Genomic DNA, 25,106 nt, shown 5'->3' on the forward strand with positions numbered 1-25,106 from the left:
GTCTATACAAACCGTCCAAAATCCATCGATGAATTGAAAACTGAAATATCCACTTTCGCTGCTTGTGTTACAGAAGAAATGTTACAGCTTGTGTTTGGAAACATGATTAGACGAGCTGAATTGTGTATTCAACAACACTGGGGAGACTTTCAACATTTAATGTGAAAATTTGTAAGTGAAAATGAATATTCAATAAATTAATAACTAGTATTTCACTGAGTTTCATTTCGGTATAGTACTGCGGCATACGTCACGCGCGGCTAACATATATAATGCTAGGATCCTACCTACTGCGCCTCACATGTTTGTGTGTGCGTGTGTGAAATCATGAAATCAGTCGCGAGGAAGTAAAGATGCGGTGGACAAACGGCAGCGTCAAGTACCTGTCGGGCGATCCTTGAAAGTTCTAGTGAAGGTGTACGGAAGAATGACTGTTAAGCCAACTCTTTGCTAAATGTACTTAAATTTGTTTCTAGTGTGAGACGATACGAGTGACTTACAAGAAGTCTAATGTTTATGTGCGAAGTGTCAATTTTGTTCTTTGCGAAGCTCAAATATACCGATAGTTGTTGAAAAGTATTCTCCGAGTACCTAATTATTTCGCAAGTAGAGAGAGAGTCTATAATGTTGGTGTAACTAGCATCATTTTTCGGAGGAGAAGTTTATAGAGATTCCAGAGGCCGGGTGTCCAGAGAAGAAGATCGGCTGTGTACATCAAGCAAGGCGACTCGTATAAGAGAAGCGGGAAGTTCGCTCATACACTTCACTAACTCTTAGTCGTCAAAAAGCGTTAAATCGTTCAAATTAAATCTGCCAGCTAACTGCACTGCATCTCCTAAGACATTCGGCTGCACCTTACCACATACAGTCTGCAGAACGAGTACAACAGATGTCTGTAATTCTCAGAATAACCTTTATGTTAGCAACGAGTGGTTTCCCAACAATCGAAAATGGTTTTACAGAGGAAAGATTAATATTCGTTATTTATCTTTATTCCCTTCTGAAACAGAGCTGAAATACTGTTAACAGCTCTATATTTTTCTGTTTCTAAAAATGTATATGAAAGCTGAAAAACTATATTAGCTACGTATACATTTAACGAGAAAAAATATTGTTTCTGGAGTAGCCTTAATAGAAAACGCGCGAGATGTTCTCAAGTCTAAAACTCCATTCACAAATACACAATTTTAGTTTCCTAGAGGCTATAACGATTTCTGTCCAAATTGGTTAGATAATTTACACTACTGGCCATTAAAATTGCTACACCACGAAGATGACGTGCTACAGACGCGAAATTTAAGTGACAGGAAGAAGATGCTGTGATATGCAAATGATTAGCTTTTCAAAGCATTCACACAAGGTTGGCGCCGGTGGCGACACCTACAACGTGCTGACATGAGGAAAGTTTCCAACCGATTTCTCATACACAAACAGCAGTTGACCGGCGTTGCCTGGTGAAACGTTGTTGTGATGCCTCGTGTAAGGAGGAGAAATACGTACCATCACGTTTCCGACTTTGATAAAGGTCGGATTGCAGCCTATCGCGATTGCAGTTTATCGTATCGCGACATTGCTGCTCGCGATCCAATGACTGTTAGCAGAATATGGAATCGGTGGGTTCAGGAGAGTAATACGGAACGCCGTGCTGGATCCCAACGGCCTCGTATCACTAGCAGTCAAGGTGACAGGTATCTTATCCACACGGCTGTAACGGATCGTGCAGCCACGTCTCGACCCCTGAGTCAAAAGATGGGGACGTTTGCAAGACAACAACCATCTGCACGAACAGTTCGACGACGTTTGCAGCAGCAGGGACTATCAGCTCGGACACCGTGGCTGCGGTTACCCCTGACGCTGCATCACAGACAGGAGCGCCTGTGATGGTGTACTCGACGACGATCCTAGGTGCACGAATAGCAAAACGTCATTTTTTCGGATGAATCCAGGTTCTGTTTACAGCATCCCGATGGTCGCATCCGTGTTTGGCGACATCGCGGTGAAAGCATATTGGAAGCGTGTATTCGTCATCGCCATACTGGTGTATCACCCGGCGTGATGGTATGGGGTGCTATTGGTTACACGTCTCGGTCACGTCTTGTTCGCATTAACGGCACTTTGAACAGTGGACGTTACATTTAAGATGTGTTACCACCCGTGGCTCTACCCTTCATTCGATCCCTGCGAAACCCTACATTTCAGCAGGATAATGCCCCCCTTATGTTGCAGGTCCTGTACGGGCCTTTCTGGATACAGAAAATGTTCGACTGCTGCCCTAGCCAGAACATTCTCCAGGTCTGTCACCAATTGAAAACGTCTGGTCATTGGTGGCCGAGCAACTGGCTCGTCACAATACGCCAGTCACTACTGTTGATGGACTGTGGTATCGTGTTGAAGCTGCATGGGCAGCTGTACCTGTACACGCCATCCAAGCTCTGTTTGACTCAATGTCCAGGCGTATGAAGGGCGTTATTACGGCCAGAGGTGGTTGTTCTGGGTTCCGATTTCTCAGGATCTATGCACCCAAATTGCGTGAAAATGTAATCACATCTCACTTCTAGTATAATACCATTGTCCAATGAATATCCGTTTATCATCTGCATTTCTTCTTGGTGTAGCAATTTTAATGGCCAGTAGTGTAATTTTATCATTCCTGTTTCAGCCAGTGTCTTGATGCGAGTATGCCAGCAAGGCAGTGTAGTTGAAGCTGACGTTGTGTTTTTTCCACTGTGCAGGCGAGCAGCAAGAGCTCCGGCGCAGGGGCCTACTACATGACGCACTCGTACCCGCCTGGCCCATCCACCGCCCCCGGGGGAGCAGCCACGCTGCCCAGGGGTGGGGCCCTCCTACGCACCTACTCCCCTGCAGTCGTGGGGCCCAAGTCTGCAGGTCAGTGTGTAATCTGTCTCCTACGTCGCTAGCCCACATCACTTCTTTACCCTGGCATCAGTGGCACTGGCAAAAAGAAATCAGGTTCCCCAAGGATAAAATCTAGGACCATTTTTTTTTTAAATACCCCAGTACAGGAACTGCTATTTGTTGCAAGAAACTAACAGTAACAATAAGAAATACAGGATTAACAAACAGAGAAAATAATAAATGAAATTAAAGCGCTTGAATTTTTACAGGAGGCCAGTGACCTTAATATTGGAATTAGTTGTGGAATTCACAGAATTTTGATTTGTTCGAATAGATTACCCTTGATCAATAAGAGAGACATAAAAACTAAATATTTCACAATTTGAGGAACATAAATCCGAACCTATTATTTCACATGAAAAATTAGTATGCCATCTATCTTACATGAATCAGTGATGCACAAACATCTATTCATAAACTGAACGTATTGACATGATGCATAATAATACTACTTTTAACACATAAATTTTTCGATATAATTAAATGATGCTTCTTACTCTCAGTATTTCACCATTGCATCTTATTTAATATCACTCTACTGAAACAAAGATGATACCAAATCAGGATATGTATTACTCTAGGCTTTCACTGCATTTTTTGACATTTAATTACTCTTAGTAAAATATTAAATGTTTACTTTTTCCCTTCCGCCAATGCTGATGGCACCAATCTCAACTGCTAACCACTGTATAAATATTCCAGATATAACTAAAACAATTTAATTTGTAACTTTGTGTTATGTGCATCATCAGTCTTTCTAACGTAATCAGCTCACTTCTTTTCCTGTGTATGTATCATGTTCATGGTCTTGGTCCACAAACTGTCATTCCCTTATGTTTTTATTCCCCTTTTACAGATGTGAGCATGGCCATAAGCTGTATTGGTAATCTATTCAAATAAATCAAAATATGACCAACATGGCGAATTCTTCAGTTTATTTAAATGAACGAATAAATATATGAACTAACGTTCAGATGTAGTAAAATGGGCATCCTGCATCATTACTGGTAACAACCTGTTCGTCAGGTCATTTGGGAATGTCCCCGACCTATCAATGGAACAAAAACTGTTCATTTTAAGATCGCTTTCATTTTTTGAAACATATTAGTTGAGAACTATTATAGAATGTAGGAAATAGTTTAAGAATAAAAACTGGAACAGTAAAAACACAGAATGATGTGAACAAGAAATGCCAATAAATAAGTAAATGTTATGTATTGAGGCTAGATTCAGAGATGTAAAATGAACCTCTCACTCAATCAAGATCAATACTGTTAGGTACCTCAGATCGTCTGACACCATCTCACAGTTATAAATTGGACAAGAAAAATACAATTGGAACTAACAAGGATTCATTATAGGATAACTTTTATTTCTTTATATACATTTGAGTGACTTCCATTACTGATGTAAGGAACATCTTAGCCACGAAACTGAAATTTAAAAAACACAGATTGAGTGAAACAACAAACTGAAGGAATAGAGTAACTAATATATATTTGTGTAGGTAACTTCCAGAGAGATAAACTGAACTTATAGCTACATGAAACTCAACATTGTTCTCTCATGTATACAAATTGGACAAGTGAAGCAAGTCAGGAAACCAGATGTGTTCTTTCTTTATTTTTTAAGAAATATATGTGTAAGTTTCGTTAGTTGATGTTTGAAACAACTAAACAATGGAAACTTATAAAGTAAAAACATGGAATGACAGAAACAGCAGAGTAATAAGCAATGTATATGTATGGGCTGTGGTACTTCCAAGCCAGTAAAACGATTGTGTCACATCATCACAATCAGCACTAGCTGGTATCTTAGATAGCTTGACACCATTTCACACATGAAAGAGGAGAAAAGAAACAAAATGAAAACTAAAAAGTAATTTGGCTAAGACAATCTTCATTTATATACTGACCCATTCTTTCTGACATCCACCTCTGATGGTAGCATAACTTGTTGGTCTTCTCTAACATTTCCACATCGAAACTTCTTGGCACTTTGAGACAGCAAGATAAAACTAGTGTCAAATGACAAGTTCCAGCAACTGTAGTCTAAACTAACATATGATGTAATTGTTAACATATATTTTCAAGCACAACTTGCACACCTGGGTTTCAAGTAAATGCTAGAAAAAATTGAGGGCTACAACAGAGACATCGATATGTATATTTGTGGTAACCTATGATAAATTTAAATGAGTAAATTTGTGAAAATTACAGGTGAACAGCAAACTAACATATATCCACATATATCCCAATAGAGTGATAATAGAACAATGATGTTACTTCAAAAACTATTGATCACTCTAGATAATACAAAGCACAGACGCTCAAAAAGTAAAAACTGAAAACATTTTGGCTTGGGATCTTCAATACTTACTCATGAATATACACATATTATTTTGGAAAAAAACTATTAGGTATTCACATGGTCCTTCTAGAAAAAATTAATCACCAAGTTCTAATTTTAAAGTAACTGACACATAATGAATACAAAAGGAAACTTATACATTAAAAGAAAAGGGGCCAGGCAGAGGACTAGTTTTGTAGTTGCTATAGAATAATATTCAGGAAGGAAGACTAGTAAGAATACAAGTAATATGTGATAATATAAATGCATGCCTTTTTTTAAGTAGTAATAAGGAAATATGATGACAGGAATAATGGTGGACAGCACAAAAAGTAAAAATTGGATTATTTAGTGAATAATTATTTGGTATTTACAAGTGGTTCCAGCATGTTAAGAAAGATAGCAATGAGCAAAAAAATGGATTCATTTTGTTTCTAGACGTTTTGGTTTATTTATAGTTTCATCTAGTCAATAACTGAATTGCAGCTCATTTCAAACTTGTATGACATGTGATGTCAGATGTTTACTATGAGTTGGTAGTGGCTTTGTTACTAGTGCAGATGATTTCTTTATACTTTTTCTGTTTTTCGTCTGTTTTTGGTTTCAGCCCTGAGAAGTTGTTTCGTTGAATTGCAACGTTATGGTAAACAGAACAAATACACACAGCAAATATTGATGCAGCTTTTTCTTATCATATTTGTATTTCTTTTCAAAAATTCTATTTTATATTTTAAAAACAAATTTTTTGTACTCTTTTGTTCTTGCTTCTTTGCATGATTCTTACTTTTTATATGCCGTAATAACTTTTTCAATGTTCTTTACAAAGCTCATTTTGGCTTTGTATTATCAAAGGGTTTGCCTCGTCTAATGAGAATATGTCAAGGTCATTATTTTGCAGTGGACTTTTAGAATTTGGATTCAATTCTTTTAGTAAATTTGGAATGATGAAACAATGTAACAGAATTGACAGCTGGGTCTCAGTTTTATATATAAAGGTAAACAGATGCCGTTACTGTTGTTTCTTTCAAAAGATCGCTGTCACTGTCAGGGACATTTCCACATTATATTTGCACCTAATAGGCAACACTTCAAAAATGACCATGCTGCATTGAAAAATTGCTTTCACAATTATCATTATTTCTGTGTAAATATGATGGAATGTGATTTAAATGTAATGGAAGTTACTGCATTATCAGGAGAAAATACGAAGGAACAGTGTATTCTCAGGCGAGGCAACAGCTGATCTGAAACATTGTTGAATACAGACTTGGCAAATACATTATGTCTGAACAGCTTGCTGTCAATGGTTTGCACATCCTTTGATATTTGTTGGATCAGTGAAGCTTGGGGATTGGGTTGATGTTGTCTAATCAGAGTTCCAGCTTCTTAAACTTTGCATCTTTAATCTTTAGTTCTCAGAGAAGTTGTCTTTCGCTTGTTATGCTCATGTATTCACAATAGATTCTATGACCTTCGAGTTGCAGATTAAATTCTGTGCTTCACTTGTATCATACACATCTCGATTTCTTCACTGTCGTTTTATTATGCCATTTAGCATACACTCGCCAGACAAAATATTGATTAGCCCTTTAGAAAGAGCAAACTTGTCGCTTTGAAGCGCTTTAGATGGTGTAGAAACGATACTAGGCAGGCATGTGACCCTCCACTGCTGACATAAATTCTGGGTGTACGGAATCAGTGCAGTAAAATGGGTCGACTTAAGACAATGGCAGAAAGCATCTATAGTGTTTCGCCTTACCTCTGATAAAACCGTGAATTAAATTGCTCGATTTGTTGCTGTATAAATGAAGACTGTCCAGCATGTCTCAAGGAAATGTACCACTCTTTGCCATGTAACACGGCACAAGATCAGTGACCGTATAAAATTCCTAACTGACGATTGCCAGAGATTTGTGTCATATCTTGTCGATGAAAATCAGTCACAAATCCTTCAGGGATTTCTTTGTCAGTGAATGTATGTCTATATCAATTCCGAGCAAACACTGGGTAGGAAACTCCATCCAATGGACATTTTGAATTGAGTACTTTAAAAAAGGCCATCGCTCACAGCATCACATGAAGATGCACATTTCCAATGAGCCAAATAACACACAAACTGGAGGCATGTAATGTGGTCTGATTAATCGCCATTTTGCCTCTTTTTTTCAAATGATGCATGGTGTGGAAATGACTGACATCCCAATGAGACACTGAACCCGCAGTGTGGGGAGTTTATAGTTGAAGCCGATGGTACGTTTTTCGTACCATGGCCCTTTCACGTTTTAGAACATGAACCAGAATGTTTATTTTAATATGGTTGGTGACAAAGTGTTGCCCGTTCTCCTGCATACTCATGATGAGTAGGCAGCGGCTACCCCAGTTTTTAATGTTACAGCAACCAAGTTCACAGGGTACGTATACACTGCATGTATACACTCCTGATTTGACTAATACTAGACCGCCTTATCACACCTCAACTGGTGTGCTAAATCACCCAATGTTAACCCAGTGTAAAATGTTTCATATTATTTGGAATAGCAGGTAAAATGTAGCAGTCATAGTGTCCATTATAACTGGCTTCAGATGGGTACGATATACCTGAAGTATCATGTGGACTTTTTTTGTCGCCCAACTGAGGCCACAATCAAGGCAAGAGGCTGTGTTACATGGCATTAGCTTGAGTGATTGATACTTGGGGTCACTAATATTTTGTCTGATGTGCGTATGATGTAGCATGGAAATTATGCTGCCACTTTCTTCAGAGTTTCTGCTATTTTGTCTTTCAGCGCACCAACTGTGCTGTAATCTTCAGAAACTGTTAGAAAAATAATTCCAGAACAGTAGTTTCATGATAGATATAAGCCATGGTATATTTTTGAATTGTTGGTTCATGTAAGAAAACATAAAAGTCTTGACTACACACACACACACACAGACACACACACACTGCAGATATTGTGTTTCCTATTATTGTAATGAACTGGGTGTTGGCGTTTCTTCCAAGAGTAAAAGTTCATACTGTTTCGAATTACCCAATAGTGTATTACTTGGTGACCAGAAAACATTTTCTCCATCATTTTCTTAACAGAAACCTTGGTGTGTCTGGGAATACTGACATGTGGTGGTGGTGGTGGTGGTGGTGGTGGTGATACATGCTAACAGTTGTCTCTGTAATGAAGCCTCTGGTGAAGTCTGTACCCAAGTCAGGATTCATGCCATATGGATTTTCCCAGTAGACTCTGTTTAGTGTTTCTGAGAAGTCGCTGTACTCCTTGGTCGAAACAATATATTTAAATTGAACTACCTGCATATGAAAACTATGTATCCAGCGAATGTGTATGTGCCTTACACAGAGACTTGTGTGTCCCCATTTAATTCTTAACATCTTACACATTATTTCAGGAGTAACATCAAAAAACTACCTCAACACTTCTGTAACCATTCTTCATTAGTCTTGAACTGACGTTGGTCACAAGAGACTTTATTATTCCTCGTAACGAGTTGTCCACTGTGGTAAGGTCTGTTCTTCATTGTTGCCGTTTAGATGTAGCTGGAGATGTTGCTGAGCCATGCATATTCCAGTAGGCTCTAAATCGTTCATTGGGGTACTCCTGCATCTGTAGCAAACTATGTTGGAGCTCTGTCCTACTGTAACCACACTTGATCTTTGATTCTCATGTCCTCAGCCTGAGGTATTAATCACGTTTGCAAAATGTGGAAGTATTTCTGTTCATGTATCCCTCAAAAAAAAAAAAAATGTCCTGAGCAGGTACTGTGATGACTGCTTGGTCATTTCTACAATCTGATGTGGCTTCCTCCCAGCCCAGCTTGTGCACATAATGGGGATTTTCCTTAGACCAGAAAACCACATTCCCCCGGCACGAACAGTCACATCTTGCACACTTGAGGGAGACTTGGCATTAAAGGCAACAAAGCCCACAAGTCTTTAACCCACATCTCCATGTCTTAGATAATTTTTTCCACATGCATTGGTCTAAACATCTTCAAATCTTTTTAAAAGTACTCATGCATTGTTTTCTGTGGTACTTGAAGTTCAGCTGCTCTTATGAATATGGGACAAATATTTATATGAAGTTGTCAAGAGAGGTACAGGGACTTCTCAGAGACCTTGTGTGTCATGACAGGAAAAGTGTTCATTGGCAGAACGTAAAGCTGTTTTAACAAAAAACCTTGGTGTATCTGGGAGTGTTGTCAAGTGGTGGCGGTGCATGCTGATAGATATTGGTGTTGTGTTTGAAGGTGGCGGGCCAGGCGGTGTGCCCCCTCCCAAACCAGTGCGCACATACCAGCACAACCCCCTGGGGTCCCCCCTGTCCCCTGCTGGCAAGCCGGGGGTGGGGGGCGGGCCCCCTGTGCCCCCAGACAGGCTCTATGGCCCCTTCTTGCCCCTGCCGTCCCCACGTGACGCAGTCTATTCTCCGACGGCAGGTCAGTCTCAGGCCAGTGTCGGCCACTCCTTGAAGCAGCTGCCCTGCGCACACCCCTGTATGCTCGTTTTATTCACCCCTCACGCTGGCCCTAACTCACACCCTAATGCTGCTTTTCGCCCTCAGGACAGTTCACCACAGATAAGAAAGCTCAGGTCATGCTCAACCTAGAGTTCCCAGGTTGCAGATTCCATGATACATTCAGGGTGCTTGGGAGGGACCTACCAACAGGTATTTGATAAACGTCACCAAACAGTCTGCTTCGCTGCTTGCTGAAAGATTGCATGAGCCACCTAGAGTACTTGAGAGGGTCCTACTATAAAGTCTTGAAGGACTTTCGCCAGTCACCTATACCATTGCTATTTCACATAATTCACCCAAAGTATTTGTCGGATGCTTCCAGAAGGTGTTAGCTTTCAGATGGTATAATCCATGTGAGGACCATACCAGAATGTGTTTGAAGGACTTCACCATTCAACTTTATTAGTGCCAGCTTGTAGCCGGTATGATCCTTCCATGATACTTGGGGAACCCTCCAAGAAAGTGTTTGAAGCATTGCATCAGATCATTGTTTTTTAGATAGCATGATTCAGTGAGAGTAATTGGGAGGGCCCTTCTAAAATGCCTCCAAACTATTGGCTTTCAGATGGTATGTTCCACCCAGAGTACTTGGAGTGTGGCACTAAAACATTGACTCTCAAATGGCATGGTAAATGTGGGGACTTCAGAAGACTCAACCAGAATATGCTGGAGGAATTGCGTCAGTCAACTCTACTACTGATAGCTCACATATGGCCTTATTAAAAACTCAGTATCTGGAGGACACTCTTGGAATGTGTTTAGAAGAGCATTTGGAGGAATCCCAGAATGCATATGGGGACACTCCAGCAAAGAATCAGCCTAATAATGGTAGCTCACAGATGGTATGATCAAAGATCAATGCTATACAGGGTGTTACAAACAGGTACGGCCAAACTTTCAGTAAACATTCCTCACACACAAATAAAGAAAAGATGTTATGTGGACATGTGTCCGGAAACGCTTAATTTCCATGTTAGAGCTCATTTTAGTTTCGTCAGTATCTACTGTACTTCCTCGATCCACCGCCAGTTGGCCCAATTGAAGGAAGGTAATGTTTTCGGTGCTCGTGTTGACATGCGACTCATTGCTCTACAGTACTAGCATCAAGCACATCAGTACGTAGCATCAACAGGTTAGTGTTCATCACGAACGTGGTTTTGCAGTCAGTGCAATGTTTACAAATGCGGAGTTGGCAGATGCCAATTTGATGTACGGATTGGCACGGGGCAATAGCCGTGGCGCGGTACGTTTGCATCGAGACAGATTTCCAGAACGAAGGTGTCCCGACAGGAAGACGTTCGAAGCAATTGATCGGCGTCTTAGGGAGCACGGAACATTCCAGCCTATGACTCGCGACTGGGGAAGACCTAGAACGACGAGGACACCTGCAATGGACGAGGCAATTTTTCGTGCAGTTGACGATAATCCTAATGTCAGCGTCAGAGAAGTTGCTGCTGTACAAGGTAACGTTGACCATGTCACTGAAAGGAGAGTGCTACGGGAGAACCAGTTGTTTCCGTACCGTGTACAGCGTGTGCAGGCACTATCAGTTCTAGGGGACTGAAGACCATAGATGTTAAAGTCCCATAGTGCTCCGAGCCATTTGAAGCTCTTGACTTTCATTTATGGGGTCATTTGAAAGCTCTTGTCTACGCAACCCCGGTACCAAATGTAGAGACTATTCGTGCTCGTATTGTGGACGGCTGTGATACAATACGCCATTCTCCAGGGCTGTATCAGCACATCAGGGATTCCGTGCGACGCAGGGTGGATGCATGTATTCTCGCTAACGGAGGACATTTTGAACATTTCTTGTAACAAAGTGTTTGAAGTCACGCTGGTACGTTCTGTTGCTGTGTGTTTCCATTCCATGATTAATGTGATTTGAAGAAAAGTAATAAAATGAGCTCTAACATGGAAAGTAAGCGTTTCCGGACACATGTCTACATAACATTTTCTTTCTTTGTGTGTGAGGAATGTTTCCTGAAAGTTTGGCCGTACCTTTTTGTAACACCCTGTATATCAGCTCAAAACATAGTTATGACGTAGTGAAAGCCAATAAAATGATGCCAGACAAATGTATCTTATTGCACTCCAAATCTCCAATTCGCAATAATGACTAGCAGACCATTTCGAGAAACTTAGCGTGGATTGTATAATAATATTGCTGAATAAGCTGGCAACATGCAACGGTGCTATTTTTGTCCCATTGCTAATCTTGTGCACCTACTCCAGATAAATCCAAATGTAGCAGTGGAACACCACATGAACAAGTGTGAGACTTGATATGTGTGAACTGATCTATCTGGATTTCTGACTGTGATTTCAATTAGTGGATAGTGGACCTCACAGATAGATACTGCACTTGATTTGTAAACTGCTTCATAAGCTCACAGACAGCGAAGAGTGTCCAGTTACTACCACCTCCCATCGAGTCGGTAGACTAGAGGTGAGTTTAGGTAGATGGTGGTGCACATATTACAATCTTCCAGAATGAGAATGGTGGCTATTTGATTCACTGTATGGAGTGTGTTCTCTCTCTAATCACAGCCTCCAGGGAAATGGAACACAGGACTTGAAACAGTCGGATTTCCATCAGAACAACAAACAATAGCATTAATTGAAATTTTTAGTGTTTGGCTGCAGTATACTTCAAAGTTCTTCAGTATCATCCATAGCAGCGTTAAATGAGCACAGATATGTGGGAAGACCCATTATTGTTTGATTACACTAAAGTGATAAAATACTGGAAACAGTTACAACCATAATCCAGAATGAGATTTTCACTCTGCAGCGGAGTGTGCGCTGATATGAAACTTCCTGGCAGATTAAAACTGTGTGCCCGACCGAGACTCGAACTCGGGACCTTTGCCTTTCGCGGGCAAGTGCTCTACCATCTGAGCTACCGAAGCACGACTCACGCCCGATCCTTTGCCCGCGAAAGGCAAAGGTCCCGAGTTCGAGTCTCGGTCGGGCACACAGTTTTAATGTGCCAGGAAGCTTCAGTTACAACCATATGCTATAAAACAATGTGGGTCTGGAGCAGCATACAGTTGAAAGTTGATGGAAAAAGTAGTCTCCACAAAGACTGATAGGAAGAATGCTAAGGAAATATTGTTCAACTCACTGTCAGGCTGGGCTGCACTTGGATGGGTGACCATCAGGTGTGCCGAGCGCTGTTGGCAAGCGGGGTGCACTCAGCCCTTGTGAGGCAGACTGAGGAGCTACTCGACTGAGAAGTAGCGGCTCCGGTCTCGAAAACATACGGCCGGGAGAGTTGTCCACTGACGACATGCCACTCCACGTCCGCATGTAGTGATGTCTGTGGTCTGAGGATGATATGGCGGGAGGTCGGTACCGCTGGGCCTTCGCAGCTTGTTCAGGCAGAGTTTAGTTTAAAGATGTGGTAGCCGCTAACAGCATCATTAGGTCTACACTTGAGTATTGTCAATCAGTCTGGGACCTTCACTTGGTAGAGGTAATCGGTGAGATTTAGAAGATCCTAAATCCAACGGCACATTTCGTCAAGGGTTCGTTTGGTTATCGCGAGAGAATCAAGGAGAAGGTCAACAAAATCCCGTGGCAGACGCTACAATGGAGCCGTTGTGCATCATGGAACGTTCGGTGTTAAGATTCTGGGAGCTATAGTCAGGCCGTGTACTTTTCCCAGACACATATCGCAAAATACCCATACGGTAAAAATCAGAGCTCATGCATGACGTACACATCTAGAAGTTGCCTTCATGACAGCTTACTGGATTGAAATTCCATTAACAGCAATATTGATCTAGTCATTTTAAACATGGCAATAACTTGTCAATTACGTTTAAAATTTAATCGATACACTCCAGCTCTCTCCAATTTGCTCTGGTGACACTCTGAAACTACGCACTTTTGCTTGCTAAATATCATACACAATCCTACACAGGTGGTGGACTGTCCGTGTGAGAAAGCTTGAACACCCTTGGCAACCAGAGCTTTTCTCAGTGTGTTTTTCTTGGTGTTGCTCCTCTTTTATTAACATGTAATGTTTGTCATGTATGTCTTGTTACCGGCCAGGTTTGCTTTCCAGTTGTCTGCTCACACGTTGTTTTCTTGGTGTTTCTCACGTTACCCCGTTTTTACTAACACTTGTGGTTGTCATTCGTTCCCTCATAATGTTGTTGGCTTCTATCTTGCATTTGTCCCTATCCTTGTGTGATGCACAATTTTAATACAGCAGTTAGTGACACCAGGTCCAATTAGTTACAGTAACGAGCGACTTTTAGGATGAAACGCGAACAATTTGCGCCTCCTCTGCTAGCGTTTAATTCAAAAGATGTACTTCCGTTGAGACCATATATTTTGCTCTTTGCACCACTATTGGCCAAATTCAACATATGGCCATTTTCAAGCGTACCTTGTGGCATAAAATGGGTGATTTTGTTAATCTTTGCTAATTGGGGACAAACTGCAGGAAACGATCCCTCTGAGGATAAGAACTAAAAGAGGTGATATGGACGCAAGCTCAGAACTGCATTACAAGGGAGGTAACACTCTCTTGAAGGTGGAGAAGAAAGATCTTTGAGTGTGGCCCCTGTATTGGCACAAGGCAGGTGACCCACCAACATGTAGTAAGCCATATGACCGTGTGGGACATTCTCCACTATCCATATTGCATACAATGCATGCAAGCGTTATTAACTGCAGACTTTCCTCCACAAAGTCGGTTTGTCGCTGTTTTGTCACACAGGCCACCATGGCCCTAGCATTTCTATCATCTTCGCTATTCACACATGAGGAGCGGTATCGTCAACCTTCACCTGTGGGCTGTGGAAAATCCACAAAACACAGTGGCAGCGAACCATCAGCACTGGTTTAGCCCCAGTGTGTGGGTGGGGGTCATTGGCAACCACCTCATGGGACACCGATCCTCCGACATCGCCTCACAGTCGAGGTACATCTGTCTGCATTTCCCGCAGGTGACCCTGTCTCCCATACTGGAAGACGTGTCTCTGATGATACGGAGGGTGACGTGGCTACTAAATGACTATACTAGCTCACTGCTGTCTTGTGTGTGGAACTAAAACACTGGCACACTCAGAACATTCCCATTCCCCTGGGGTGTTCTCATGTGTGCTTCAGCCAGTGAAACCTGGAGCCAAAGATATTTTTATCTGCACCTTCAAGAGGCATTCTGGCCATTTGGTTCTTATCCTTTCGGACATATTTTCTTGCAATTTGTCCCCATTTAGCAAGGTCACCCTGTATATTAGAAGGAAGACAAAGTACTACATCCAAACCGACAGCCAGCAGGCACGAGCATACTAAAATAAAAATATTACTTGCGTGTAGTTGGCAAAAACACACTTACATGTATACACTATCACACGTAAGCTATTAGTAGACCTTAAATGATATATAAAAAAAACGAGAAATTCCACGATATGTTCCAAATACATTGATGATATATCGCCTCTTCATGTTTTATACATGTCCAGTTTTATGTTACTAGATATACAGTATGTGATCAGAAGTATCCGGACACGCCCCAAAACATACTTTTTTCATATTAGGTGTATTGTGCTGCCACCTACTGGCAGGTACTCCATATCAGCGACCTCAGTAGTCATTAGACATCGTGAGAGAGCAGAATGGGGCGCTCCAAGGAACTCAACAGACTTCGAACATGGTCAGGTGATTGGGTGTCACTCGTGTCATACGTCTGTACGCGAGATTTCCACACTCCTAAACATCCCTAGGTCCACTGTTTCCGATGTGATAGTGAAATGGAAACGTGAAGAGACACGTACAGCACAAAAGCGTACAAAAATTGTTCAAATGGCTCTGAGCACTGTGGGACTTAACATCTGTGGTCATAAGTCCCGTAGAACTTAGAACTACTTAAACCTAACTAACCTAAGGACATAGCACACATCTATGCCCAAGGCAGGAATCGAACCTGCGACCGTAGCAGTCGCGCGGTTCCGGACTGAAGCGCCTAGAACCGCTCGGCCACCACGGCCGGCAAAAGCGTACAGGCCTCATCCGTTGACTGGCAGAGACCACCGACAGTTGAAGAGGGTCGTAATGTGTAATAGGCAGACATCTATCCAGACCATCACAAAGGAATTCCAAACTGCATCAGGATCCATTGCAAGTACCAAGACAGTTAGGCGGGAGGTGAGAAAACTTTGACTTCAAGGTCGAGCTGCAGCTCATAAGCCACACATCACGCAGGTAAATGTCAAGCGACGTTCACTCCTGCGTTTTAAAGTCGGTGAATAATAAGTCTCAACAGTTATGTAATTCGCACATCCCATAACAGCCGTGTCACGGATGGTAGGTATACTGTTAGAAACGCCGCGCGGAGTGGCCGCGTGGTTCGAGGCACCATGTCACGGACTGCCCGGCCCCTCCCGCCGGAGGTTCGAGTCCTCCCTCGGGCATGGGTGTGTGTGTTGTTCTTGGCATAAGTTAGTTTAAGTAGTGTGTAAGTCTAGGGACCGATGAAGTAAGCAGTTTCGTCGCTGAGGAACTCTCTCTCTCTCTCTCTCTCTCTCTCTATCTCTCTCTCTCACTCACACACACTGTTACAAACTTTTAGGGCAGATCTATCACACCAAAATAAATAAAAGACCATCAGGTCACCTTCCTTGAGGAACGCGGGTGCACTCAGCGACTGTGATATGGTTTATAAATCATAGAGCGCAGCAATCATCGTCCTTTTTTTTTTCGCAGGTTTCATTTGGCAAATCCAGATTTCGGCTAGTGCCTACCCATTATCAGTGCTCTATTTTTTAGTCTCAGTCCACGTCAGTTCCCTGTTGTTCGGGCGTCGGTCACAGTTCTTTGAATACTACTCAAAAAATAGTGCACTGATATTGGCTAGGCACTATCCGAAATCTGGATTTGCCAAATAAAACCTGCGAAAAAAAAAAAGGACGACTGATTAATGCGCCCTGTGATTTAAATAAAGGACCATATAACCGAACCGTACATTTTTGAATTATTCATGAACGAATGTATTAAGTAACTTCCTGGCAGATTAAAACTGTGTGCCCGACCGAGACTCGAACTCGGGACCTTTGCCTTTGCCTTGCCCGCGAAAGGCAAAGGTCCCGAGTTCGAGTCTCGGTCGGGCACACAGTTTTAATCTGCCAGGAAGTTTCATATCAGCGCACACTCCGCTGCAGAGTGAAAATCTCATTCTGGAATGTATTAAGTAGTTAGCAAGTACTGAAAGCTTAGAAAATGTTCAAAACGAACTCCCGTTCATTTTGAAAACTATCACGGTACATTTCAGACTACACTCCAGGAGCAGTTTGAGATCAACGTGACGCATCAGGCTGTTAAATTGTAAAACTTTTTCTAATACTGTATCGTGCGCGCGAGCGTCTCCACACACACACACACACACACATACACACACACACACACACACAGAGAGAGAGAGAGAGGGAGAGAGAAGACAAAGTCTGACAGTGAAACTCGCAAACCCATCGCCGTCTCGCACTGGGGACAACTCTATGGAAGCAGATCGGTAAGATTTCAGGGCCTTGGTATTTCGGTGTCCCACATTGTTCTGCAAAGTGAAAGGCTACCGGGCTGAGAGTTTCGCTAACATTTAATGGCTCCTAACGGCGGCAAATGCACCACTGTACTGCAGTTTCTGGCCTGAAAACTAATTACTTATCGTCCTTACAAGATCAGGTCCACTAAAACGTTTCTTTTTTTCACTCGAAGATAGAACTGGTTTTGACCGGCCGTCGCAACTTTTACTTCGAGCTATGTGGCGTAGTGGTTAGGAACTAGACTCGTATTCGGAAGGACGGCAGTTCATATGCCCGTCTGGCTACCCACATTTAGGCCTACAGTTCCCTAGGTTTCCCTTTAATCGCTTAAGGAAAATTCCCAAATGGTTCCTTTTAAAAGGACTCGGGTGATGTACGAGGTGCATTCAAGTCCTAAGGCCTCCGATTTTTTTCTCCGGACTGGAAAGAGATAGAAACATGTGCATTGTTTCAAAATGAGGCTGCGTTCAATGTCAATACGTCCCAGAGATGGCAGCACCGTACGGCAGTAGAATTTTACCGCCAGCGGCGAGAATGAGAACTGTTTTAAATACTTAAAATGGCGACGTTTTCCTTACTTGAACAGCGTGCAATCACTCGTTTTCTGAATTTGCGTGGTGTGAAACCAATTAGAATTCATCGACAGTTGAAGTAGACATGTAGTGATGGAGTTACGGATGTGTCGAAAGTGCATTCGTGGGTGCGACAGTTTAATGAAGGCAGAACATCATGTGACAACAAACCGAAACAACCTCGGGTTCGCAGAAGCCGGTCTGACGACACGATCGAGAAAGTGGAGAGAATTGTTTTGGGGATCGCCGAATGACTGTTGAACAGATCGCCTCCAGAGTTGGCATTTCTGTGGGTTCTGTGCACACAATCCTGCATGACGACCTGAAAATGCTAAAAGTGTCATCCAGGTGGGTACCACGAATGCTGACGGACGACCACACGGCTGCCCGTGTGGCACGTTGCCGAGCAATGTTGACGCGCAATGACAGCACGAATGGGACTTTCTATTCGTCGGTTGTGACAATGGATGAGACGTGGATGCCATTTTTCAATCCAGAAACAAAGCGCCAGTCAGCTGAATGGAGGCACACAGATTCACCGCCACCAAAATAATTTCGGGTAACCGCCAGTGCTGAAAAAATGGTGTCCATGTTCTGGGACAGCGAGGGCGTAATCCTTACCCATTGCGTTCCAAAGGGCACTACGGTAACAGGTGCATCCTACGAAAATGTTTTGAAGAACAAATTCCTTCCTGCACTGCAACAAAAACGTCCGGGAAGGGCTGCACGTGTGCTGTTTCACCGAGACAACGCACCCGCACATCGAGCTAACGTTACGCAACAGTTTCTTCGTGATAACAACTTTGAAGTGATTCCTCACGCTCTCTACTCACCTGACCTGGCTCCTAGTGACTTTCGGCTTTTTCCAACAATGAAAGACACTCTCCGTGGCCGCACATTCACCAGCCGTGCTGCTATTGCCTCAGTGATTTTCCAGTGGTCAAAACAGACTCCTAAAGAAGCCTTCGCCGCTGCCATGGAATCATGGCGTCAGCGTTGTGAAAAATGTGTACGTCTGCAGGGCGATTACGTCGAGAAGTAACGCCAGTTTCATCGATTTCGGGTGAGTAGTTAATTAGAAAAAAAAATCGGAGGCCTTAGAACTTGAGTGCACCTCGTACTTCTCCTATACGAGCTTGTTATCGTCTCGAGTAATCTCGTCATCGACGGGACGTTGTACCCTAATCCTCTTCCCTTCCTTCTCAGCCTTCGCGCAGATGTACAACTTTTACACCAACAACACAAACGTTGACAGTTCGTCTTCCTGTTCCTAGACCTTGAAACTGCCTACAAACCTCCGTCAGTATTCGTTTATAGTCAACTGCGTCTATCTGAATGCATTCTGCGTGACGAATTGTCCATCCTATGTAACAATAAACAACTTCTTCTGCTGCATTTTGCGCCCCGAAAGATCCGTCCTACCACAGCTCCTGTCAGGGTAGCGCCTATACAGTGTGAACCAGAACTCCACCACCAAAATTTTGGAGTTTGTTCAGGGACGTTGTCTGAGTATCGTGGTAAGAGGGGCCCGCGGCCTCTGTTGGCTCGTTACAGAGTCATGATGTAACTGTGATTTATTGAGTTTGTTACCATAATTACCTTGATTTATGGGAAATAACTTCAAATGCTCAAATGTGTGTGAATTCCTAACGGACCAAACTGAGGTCATCCGTCCCTAGTCTCACACACTACTTAAACTAACTTATGCTAAGGACAACATAGCGCCGGCCGAAGTGGCCGTGCGGTTAAAGGCGCTGCAGTCTGGAACCGCAAGGCCAATACGGTCGCAGGTTCGAATCCTGCCTCGGGTATGGATGTTTGTGACGTCCTTAGGTTAGTTAGGTTTAACTAGTTCTAAGTTCTAGGGGACTAATGACCTCAGCAGTTGAGTCCCATAGTGCTCAGAGCCAAGGACAACATACACAACCATGCCAGACAGAGGACTCGAACCTCCGGCGGGATGCAGTTTGGAATTCCTGTGTGATGGGCTGGATAGATGTCCGCCTATTACACAGTACGACCCTCTTCAACTATCGGCGGTTTCTGTCTGTCAACAGATGAGGTCGGCCTGTACGCTTTTGTGCTGCACATGTCCCTCCACGTTTCCACTTCAGTATCACATCGGAAACTGTGGACCTAGGGATGTCTGGGAGTGTGGAAATCCCGCGCACTGACGTATGACACAAGTGACACCCAATCACACGACCGCGTTCGAAGTCCGTGAGTTCCGCGGAGCGCCCCATTCTGCTCTCTCACGATGTCTAATGACTACTGAGGTCGCTGATATGGAGTAGCTGGGAGCAGGCGGCAGCACAATACACCTAATATGAAAAACGTATGTTTCTGGGGGTGTCCGCATACTTCTGATCACGTAGTGTATATATGAAGAGAACAACGATGACGATGAAGAGGAAGAAGAAGAGAGCTTAGATAACGGTTTTGAGGGATTTTAAAGATCACTTCGGTTTTATAAACTAAGAATTTATTTTAGTCTCGCTTTGCAGTCTAATAATAAAAATGCTAGCGTACTTTAAAAAAAAATATTTGAAATTTAGGGTGCGTCTTATAATCTGTAGCGTCTTATACTCCGTAAAATACGATGGTAAGCTTAGCCGTTCTGCTCTGCACACACATTAACGAACATCTGACTCAGCCGGAAAAAAGTCGGAACCGAACGGTACTGAATCCAGTCTTTAGCTTGAAGAGCCAAGTGGGTTGTGCTGTAATAGGATGGATCAAGTGTTTCTAAAGAAGACACACAGCGCCTGCCGTCGACATTCACAGCGTTATTTAGATTGTTCGTTGCAATAAAAAAGCAAAGATAAATGAAGGCAAGAAATCAAACGAAATACAATTATTCCGTAACGATTCACCGGAGATCACAGATATCTTACGTTGAACTACTCAAAAAAATCTCCATGCACAACCTCAGAAATTTTGTCTGTAGATTTCTGATTCAGCCTGTATATTCCTGAGATTTCAAAGTTTCACTAGGTTGAAATTCCAAATTTACACGAACAAAGATTTAATTTTGTCAGAGCTAAGAACTTTTTTGAGGCACATACCCAACCCCCTCCCCTCCGGGATCCGTGCCTGTATGTGGACCCCCAAAACAACGTGTTTATGCAGCATAGGTTATTAGTGCAGAGACGCTTGAGTACACTCGTGTAGCCACGAGTAAGGCCGTTTGTTTTGCTTTTATTCACTGCGGTTATAGCATAGGTGAGCAATCGTAGAAGAAAGACGTTGAAACTTGAGTCGAAACAAGGCCCCGGAAGTAGACAACATTCCATTAGAACTACTGACGGCCTTGGGAGAGCCAGCCCTGACAAAACTCTACCATCTGGTGAGCAAGATGTACGAGACAGGCGAAATACCCTCAGACTTCAAGAAGAATATAATAATTCCAATCCCAAAGAAAGCAGGTGTTGACAGATGTGAAAATTACCGAACTATCAGTTTAATAAGTCACAGCTGCAAAATACTAACGCGAATTATTTACAAACGAATGGAAAAACTGGTAGAAGCCGACCTCGGGGAAGATCAGTCTGGATTCCGTAGAAATGTTGCAACACGTGAGGCAATACTGACCTTACGAATTATCTTAGAAGGAAGATTAAGGAAAGGCAAACCTACGTTTCTAGCATTTGTAGACTTAGAGAAAGCTTTTGACAATGTTGACTGGAATACTCTCTTTCAAATTCTGAAGGTGGCAGGGGTAAAATATAGGGACCGAAAGGCTATTTACAATTTGTACAGAAACCAGATGGCAGTTATGAGTCGAGGGGCATGAAAGGGAAGCAGTGGTTGGGAAGGGAGTGAGACAGGGTTGTAGCCTCTCCCCGATGTTATTCAATCTGTATATTGAGCAAGCAGTAAAGGAAACAAAAGAAAAATTCGGAGTAGGTATTAAAATCCATGGAGAAGAACTGAAAACTTTAAGGTTCGCCGATGACATTGTAATTCTGTGAGAGACAGCAAAGGACTTGGAAGAGCACTTGATTGGAATGGATAGTGCCTTGAAAGGAGGGTATAAGATGAACATCAACAAAAGGAAAACGAGGATAATGGAATGTAGTCGAATTAAATTGGGTGATGGTGCGGGAATTAGAGTAGGAAATGAGACACTTAAAGTGGTAAAGGAATTTTACTATTTGGGGAGCAAAATAACTGATGATGGTTGAAGTAGAGAGGATATAAAATCTAGACTGGCAATGGCAAGGAAAGTGTTTCTGAAGAAGAGAAATTTGTTAACATCGAGTATAGATTTAAGTGTGAGGAAGTCTTTTCTGAAAGTATTTGTATGGAGTGTAGCCATGAATGGAAGTGAATCATGGACAATAAATAGTTTGGCAAGAAGAGAATAGAAGCTTTTGAAATGTGGTGCTACATAAGAATTTTGAAGATTAGGTGGGTAGATCACGTAACTAATGAGGAGGTATTGAATAGGATTGGAGAGAAGAGAAGTTTGTGGCACAACTTGACTAGAAAAAGGGATCGATTTATAGGACATGTCCTGAGGCATCAAGGGATCACAAATTTAGCATTGGAGGGCAGTGTAGGGGGTAAAAATCGTAGAGGGAGACCAAGAGATGAATACACTAAGCAGATTCAGAAGGATGTAGGTTGCAGTAGGTACTGGGAGATGAAGCAGCTTGCACAGGATAGATTAGCATGGAAAGCTGCATCAAACCAGTCTCAGGACTGAAGACCACCACAACAACAACATATTGCGTACGGAAAATAAGTCAAGCTTTGAATTGTAGTGTTTATTCCAAACAGAATAGAGCAAGTCCTTCTTAAAGGAGACGTAAAAGTAACGTCTGACGTTCCCCCAAGGAGATGTTGTGGAACCATTACAGTTCACATTATACGCTGACCGGAAAAAAATTCGCAACACCTAAAAGTAATTAATGTAGAGGAATGAAATTTCTGGAGTAGATTTTAAATATAGGTGCTTAACATTGCAACATTACAAGATAATGTAAGTGCGAGATAAGCCATTGCAGATTATAACGCTGGCACATTAATAACCAGTGTAGTCGCCAGAAGGTTGGATGCAAACATAAGAGGCATGTTTTTTAAGTAAGGTCCGTTTTGTTGTAGACACTAGTAGCTCGCGCGCATACCGCAGCGAGAGCGTGCGTCGTGTAGCAGCATGCCTCGGGAACAACTGTGCTCAGCTTCAGCTATTAGCTAACCTGTACGGTTCTGTTCTGTGCTTTCAAAGTATTTAAGACTATCAACTCGCCCGCCGCGTGTGAGATTCGCTCAGTGATACGGTTTTTCTCAGCAAAGGACCTGTCTGCTACAGAAATTCATCGACAGATTTGCGAAGTGTACGGTGATACTGTTATGAGTGAAAGCAAAGTGCGAAAGTGGGTACGAGAATTCAGAGGTGGCCCTGACAACCTCCATGATGAGGACCGCTCCGGTCGCCCTTCTTTGATTACAGACGATTTGGTGGCTTCTGTTGAAACGAGGATTCGTGAGAACAGGCGCTTCACAATAACAGGTCTCTCAAAATAATTTCCTGACGTGTCGAGATCAGTGCTTTACAACATTGTTTGTGAACACCTAAAGTTTAGGAAAGTGTGCTGCTGTTGGGTCCTGAAACTCCTAACAGAGGACCACAAAAACCAAAGATTTCAGTGTGCGGAAAATCGTAACACGGTCCCTGACTTCAGCCGTCGCACGGACGCCAAAATGGAAAATATTGAAATAAACGATATCGGAATTGAAAAACAACTGCTATCACTTAGTAGCGGAAAAGCATCCGGACCAGACGAGATACCCTTAAGATTCTACAGTGATTATGCTAAAGAACTTGCCCCCTTTCTATCAGCAATTTATCGTAGATCGCTGGAAGAACGTAAAGTACCTAGCGACTGGAAGAAAGCGCAGGTCGTTCCCATTTTCAAGAAGGGTCATAAATCAGATGCGAATAATTATAGGCCTATTTCGCTTACGTCAATCTGTTGTAGAATAATGGAACATGTTTTGTGTTCTCGTATTATGACGTTCTTAGATAATACAAATCTCCTTCATCATAACCAACATGGATTCCGCAAACAGAGATCATGTGAAACTCAGCTCGCCCTATTTGCCCAAGAAATTCACAGTGCCGTAGACACTGGCGAGCAGATTGATGCCGTATTCCTGGACTTCAGGAAGGCATTTGATACGGTTCCGCACTTACGTTTAGTGAAAAAAATACGAGCTTACGGAATATCGGACCAGGTTTGTGATTGGATTCAGGATTTCCTAGAAGAAAGAACACAACATGTCATTCTTAACGGTTCAAAATCTGCAGATGTAGAGGTAATTTCGGGAGTACCGCAAGGAAGCGTGATAGGACCTTTATTGTTTACAATATACATAAATGACTTAGTTGACAACATCGGTAGCTCCGTGAGGCTATTTGCAGATGACACGGTTGTCTACAAGAAAGTAGCAACATCAGAAGACTCGTACGTACTCCAGGAAGACCTGCAGAGGATTAATGCATGGTGCGACAGCTGGCAGCTTTCCCTAAACGTAGATAAATGTAATATAATGCGCATACATAGGGGCAGAAATCCATTCCAGTACGATTATGCCATAGGTGGTAAATCATTGGAAGCGGTAACGACCGTAAAATACTTAGGAGTTACTATCCGGAGCGATCTGAAGTGGAATGATCACATAAAACAAATAGTGGGAAAAGCAGGCGCCAGGTTGAGATTCATAGGAAGAATTCTAAGAAAATGTGACTCATCGACGAAAGAAGTAGCTTACAAAACGCTTGTTCGTCCGATTCTTGAGTATTGCTCATCAGTATGGGACCCTTACCAGGTTGGATTAATAGAAGAGATAGACATGATCCAGCGAAAAGCAGCGCGATTCGTCATGGGGACATTTAGTCAGCGCGAGAGCGTTACGGAGATGCTGAACAAGCTCCAGTGGCGGACACTTCAAGAAAGGCGTTACGCAATACGGAGAGGTTTATTATCGAAATTACGAGAGAGCACATTCCGGGAAGAGATGGGCAACATATTACTACCGCCCACATATATCTCGCGTAATGATCACAACGAAAAGATCCGAGAAATTAGAGCAAATACGGAGACTTACAAGCAGTCGTTCTTCCCACGCACAATTCGTGAATGGAACAGGGAAGGGGGGATCAGATAGTGGTACAATAAGTA

General features: G+C 42.6%; 1 protein-coding gene across 1 annotated transcript in view; it reads left to right on the forward strand.

The window, feature by feature from the left end:
• The first annotated feature begins 2,736 nt into the window (after positions 1–2,736).
• LOC126108511 (coiled-coil domain-containing protein AGAP005037) overlaps positions 2,737–25,106 on the forward strand; it is a 249,741-nt gene continuing 227,371 nt past the window's right edge. The window contains exons 1-2 of the mRNA XM_049913778.1: positions 2,737–2,886; positions 9,526–9,714. Coding sequence (XP_049769735.1) covers positions 2,769–2,886; positions 9,526–9,714 — 307 coding nt within the window. The 5' untranslated portion in view covers positions 2,737–2,768. The remainder of the gene's footprint in view (positions 2,887–9,525; positions 9,715–25,106) is intronic.

Source organism: Schistocerca cancellata, chromosome 11 (genome assembly GCF_023864275.1).
Source record: "Schistocerca cancellata isolate TAMUIC-IGC-003103 chromosome 11, iqSchCanc2.1, whole genome shotgun sequence".
NCBI lineage: Eukaryota > Metazoa > Arthropoda > Insecta > Orthoptera > Acrididae > Schistocerca > Schistocerca cancellata.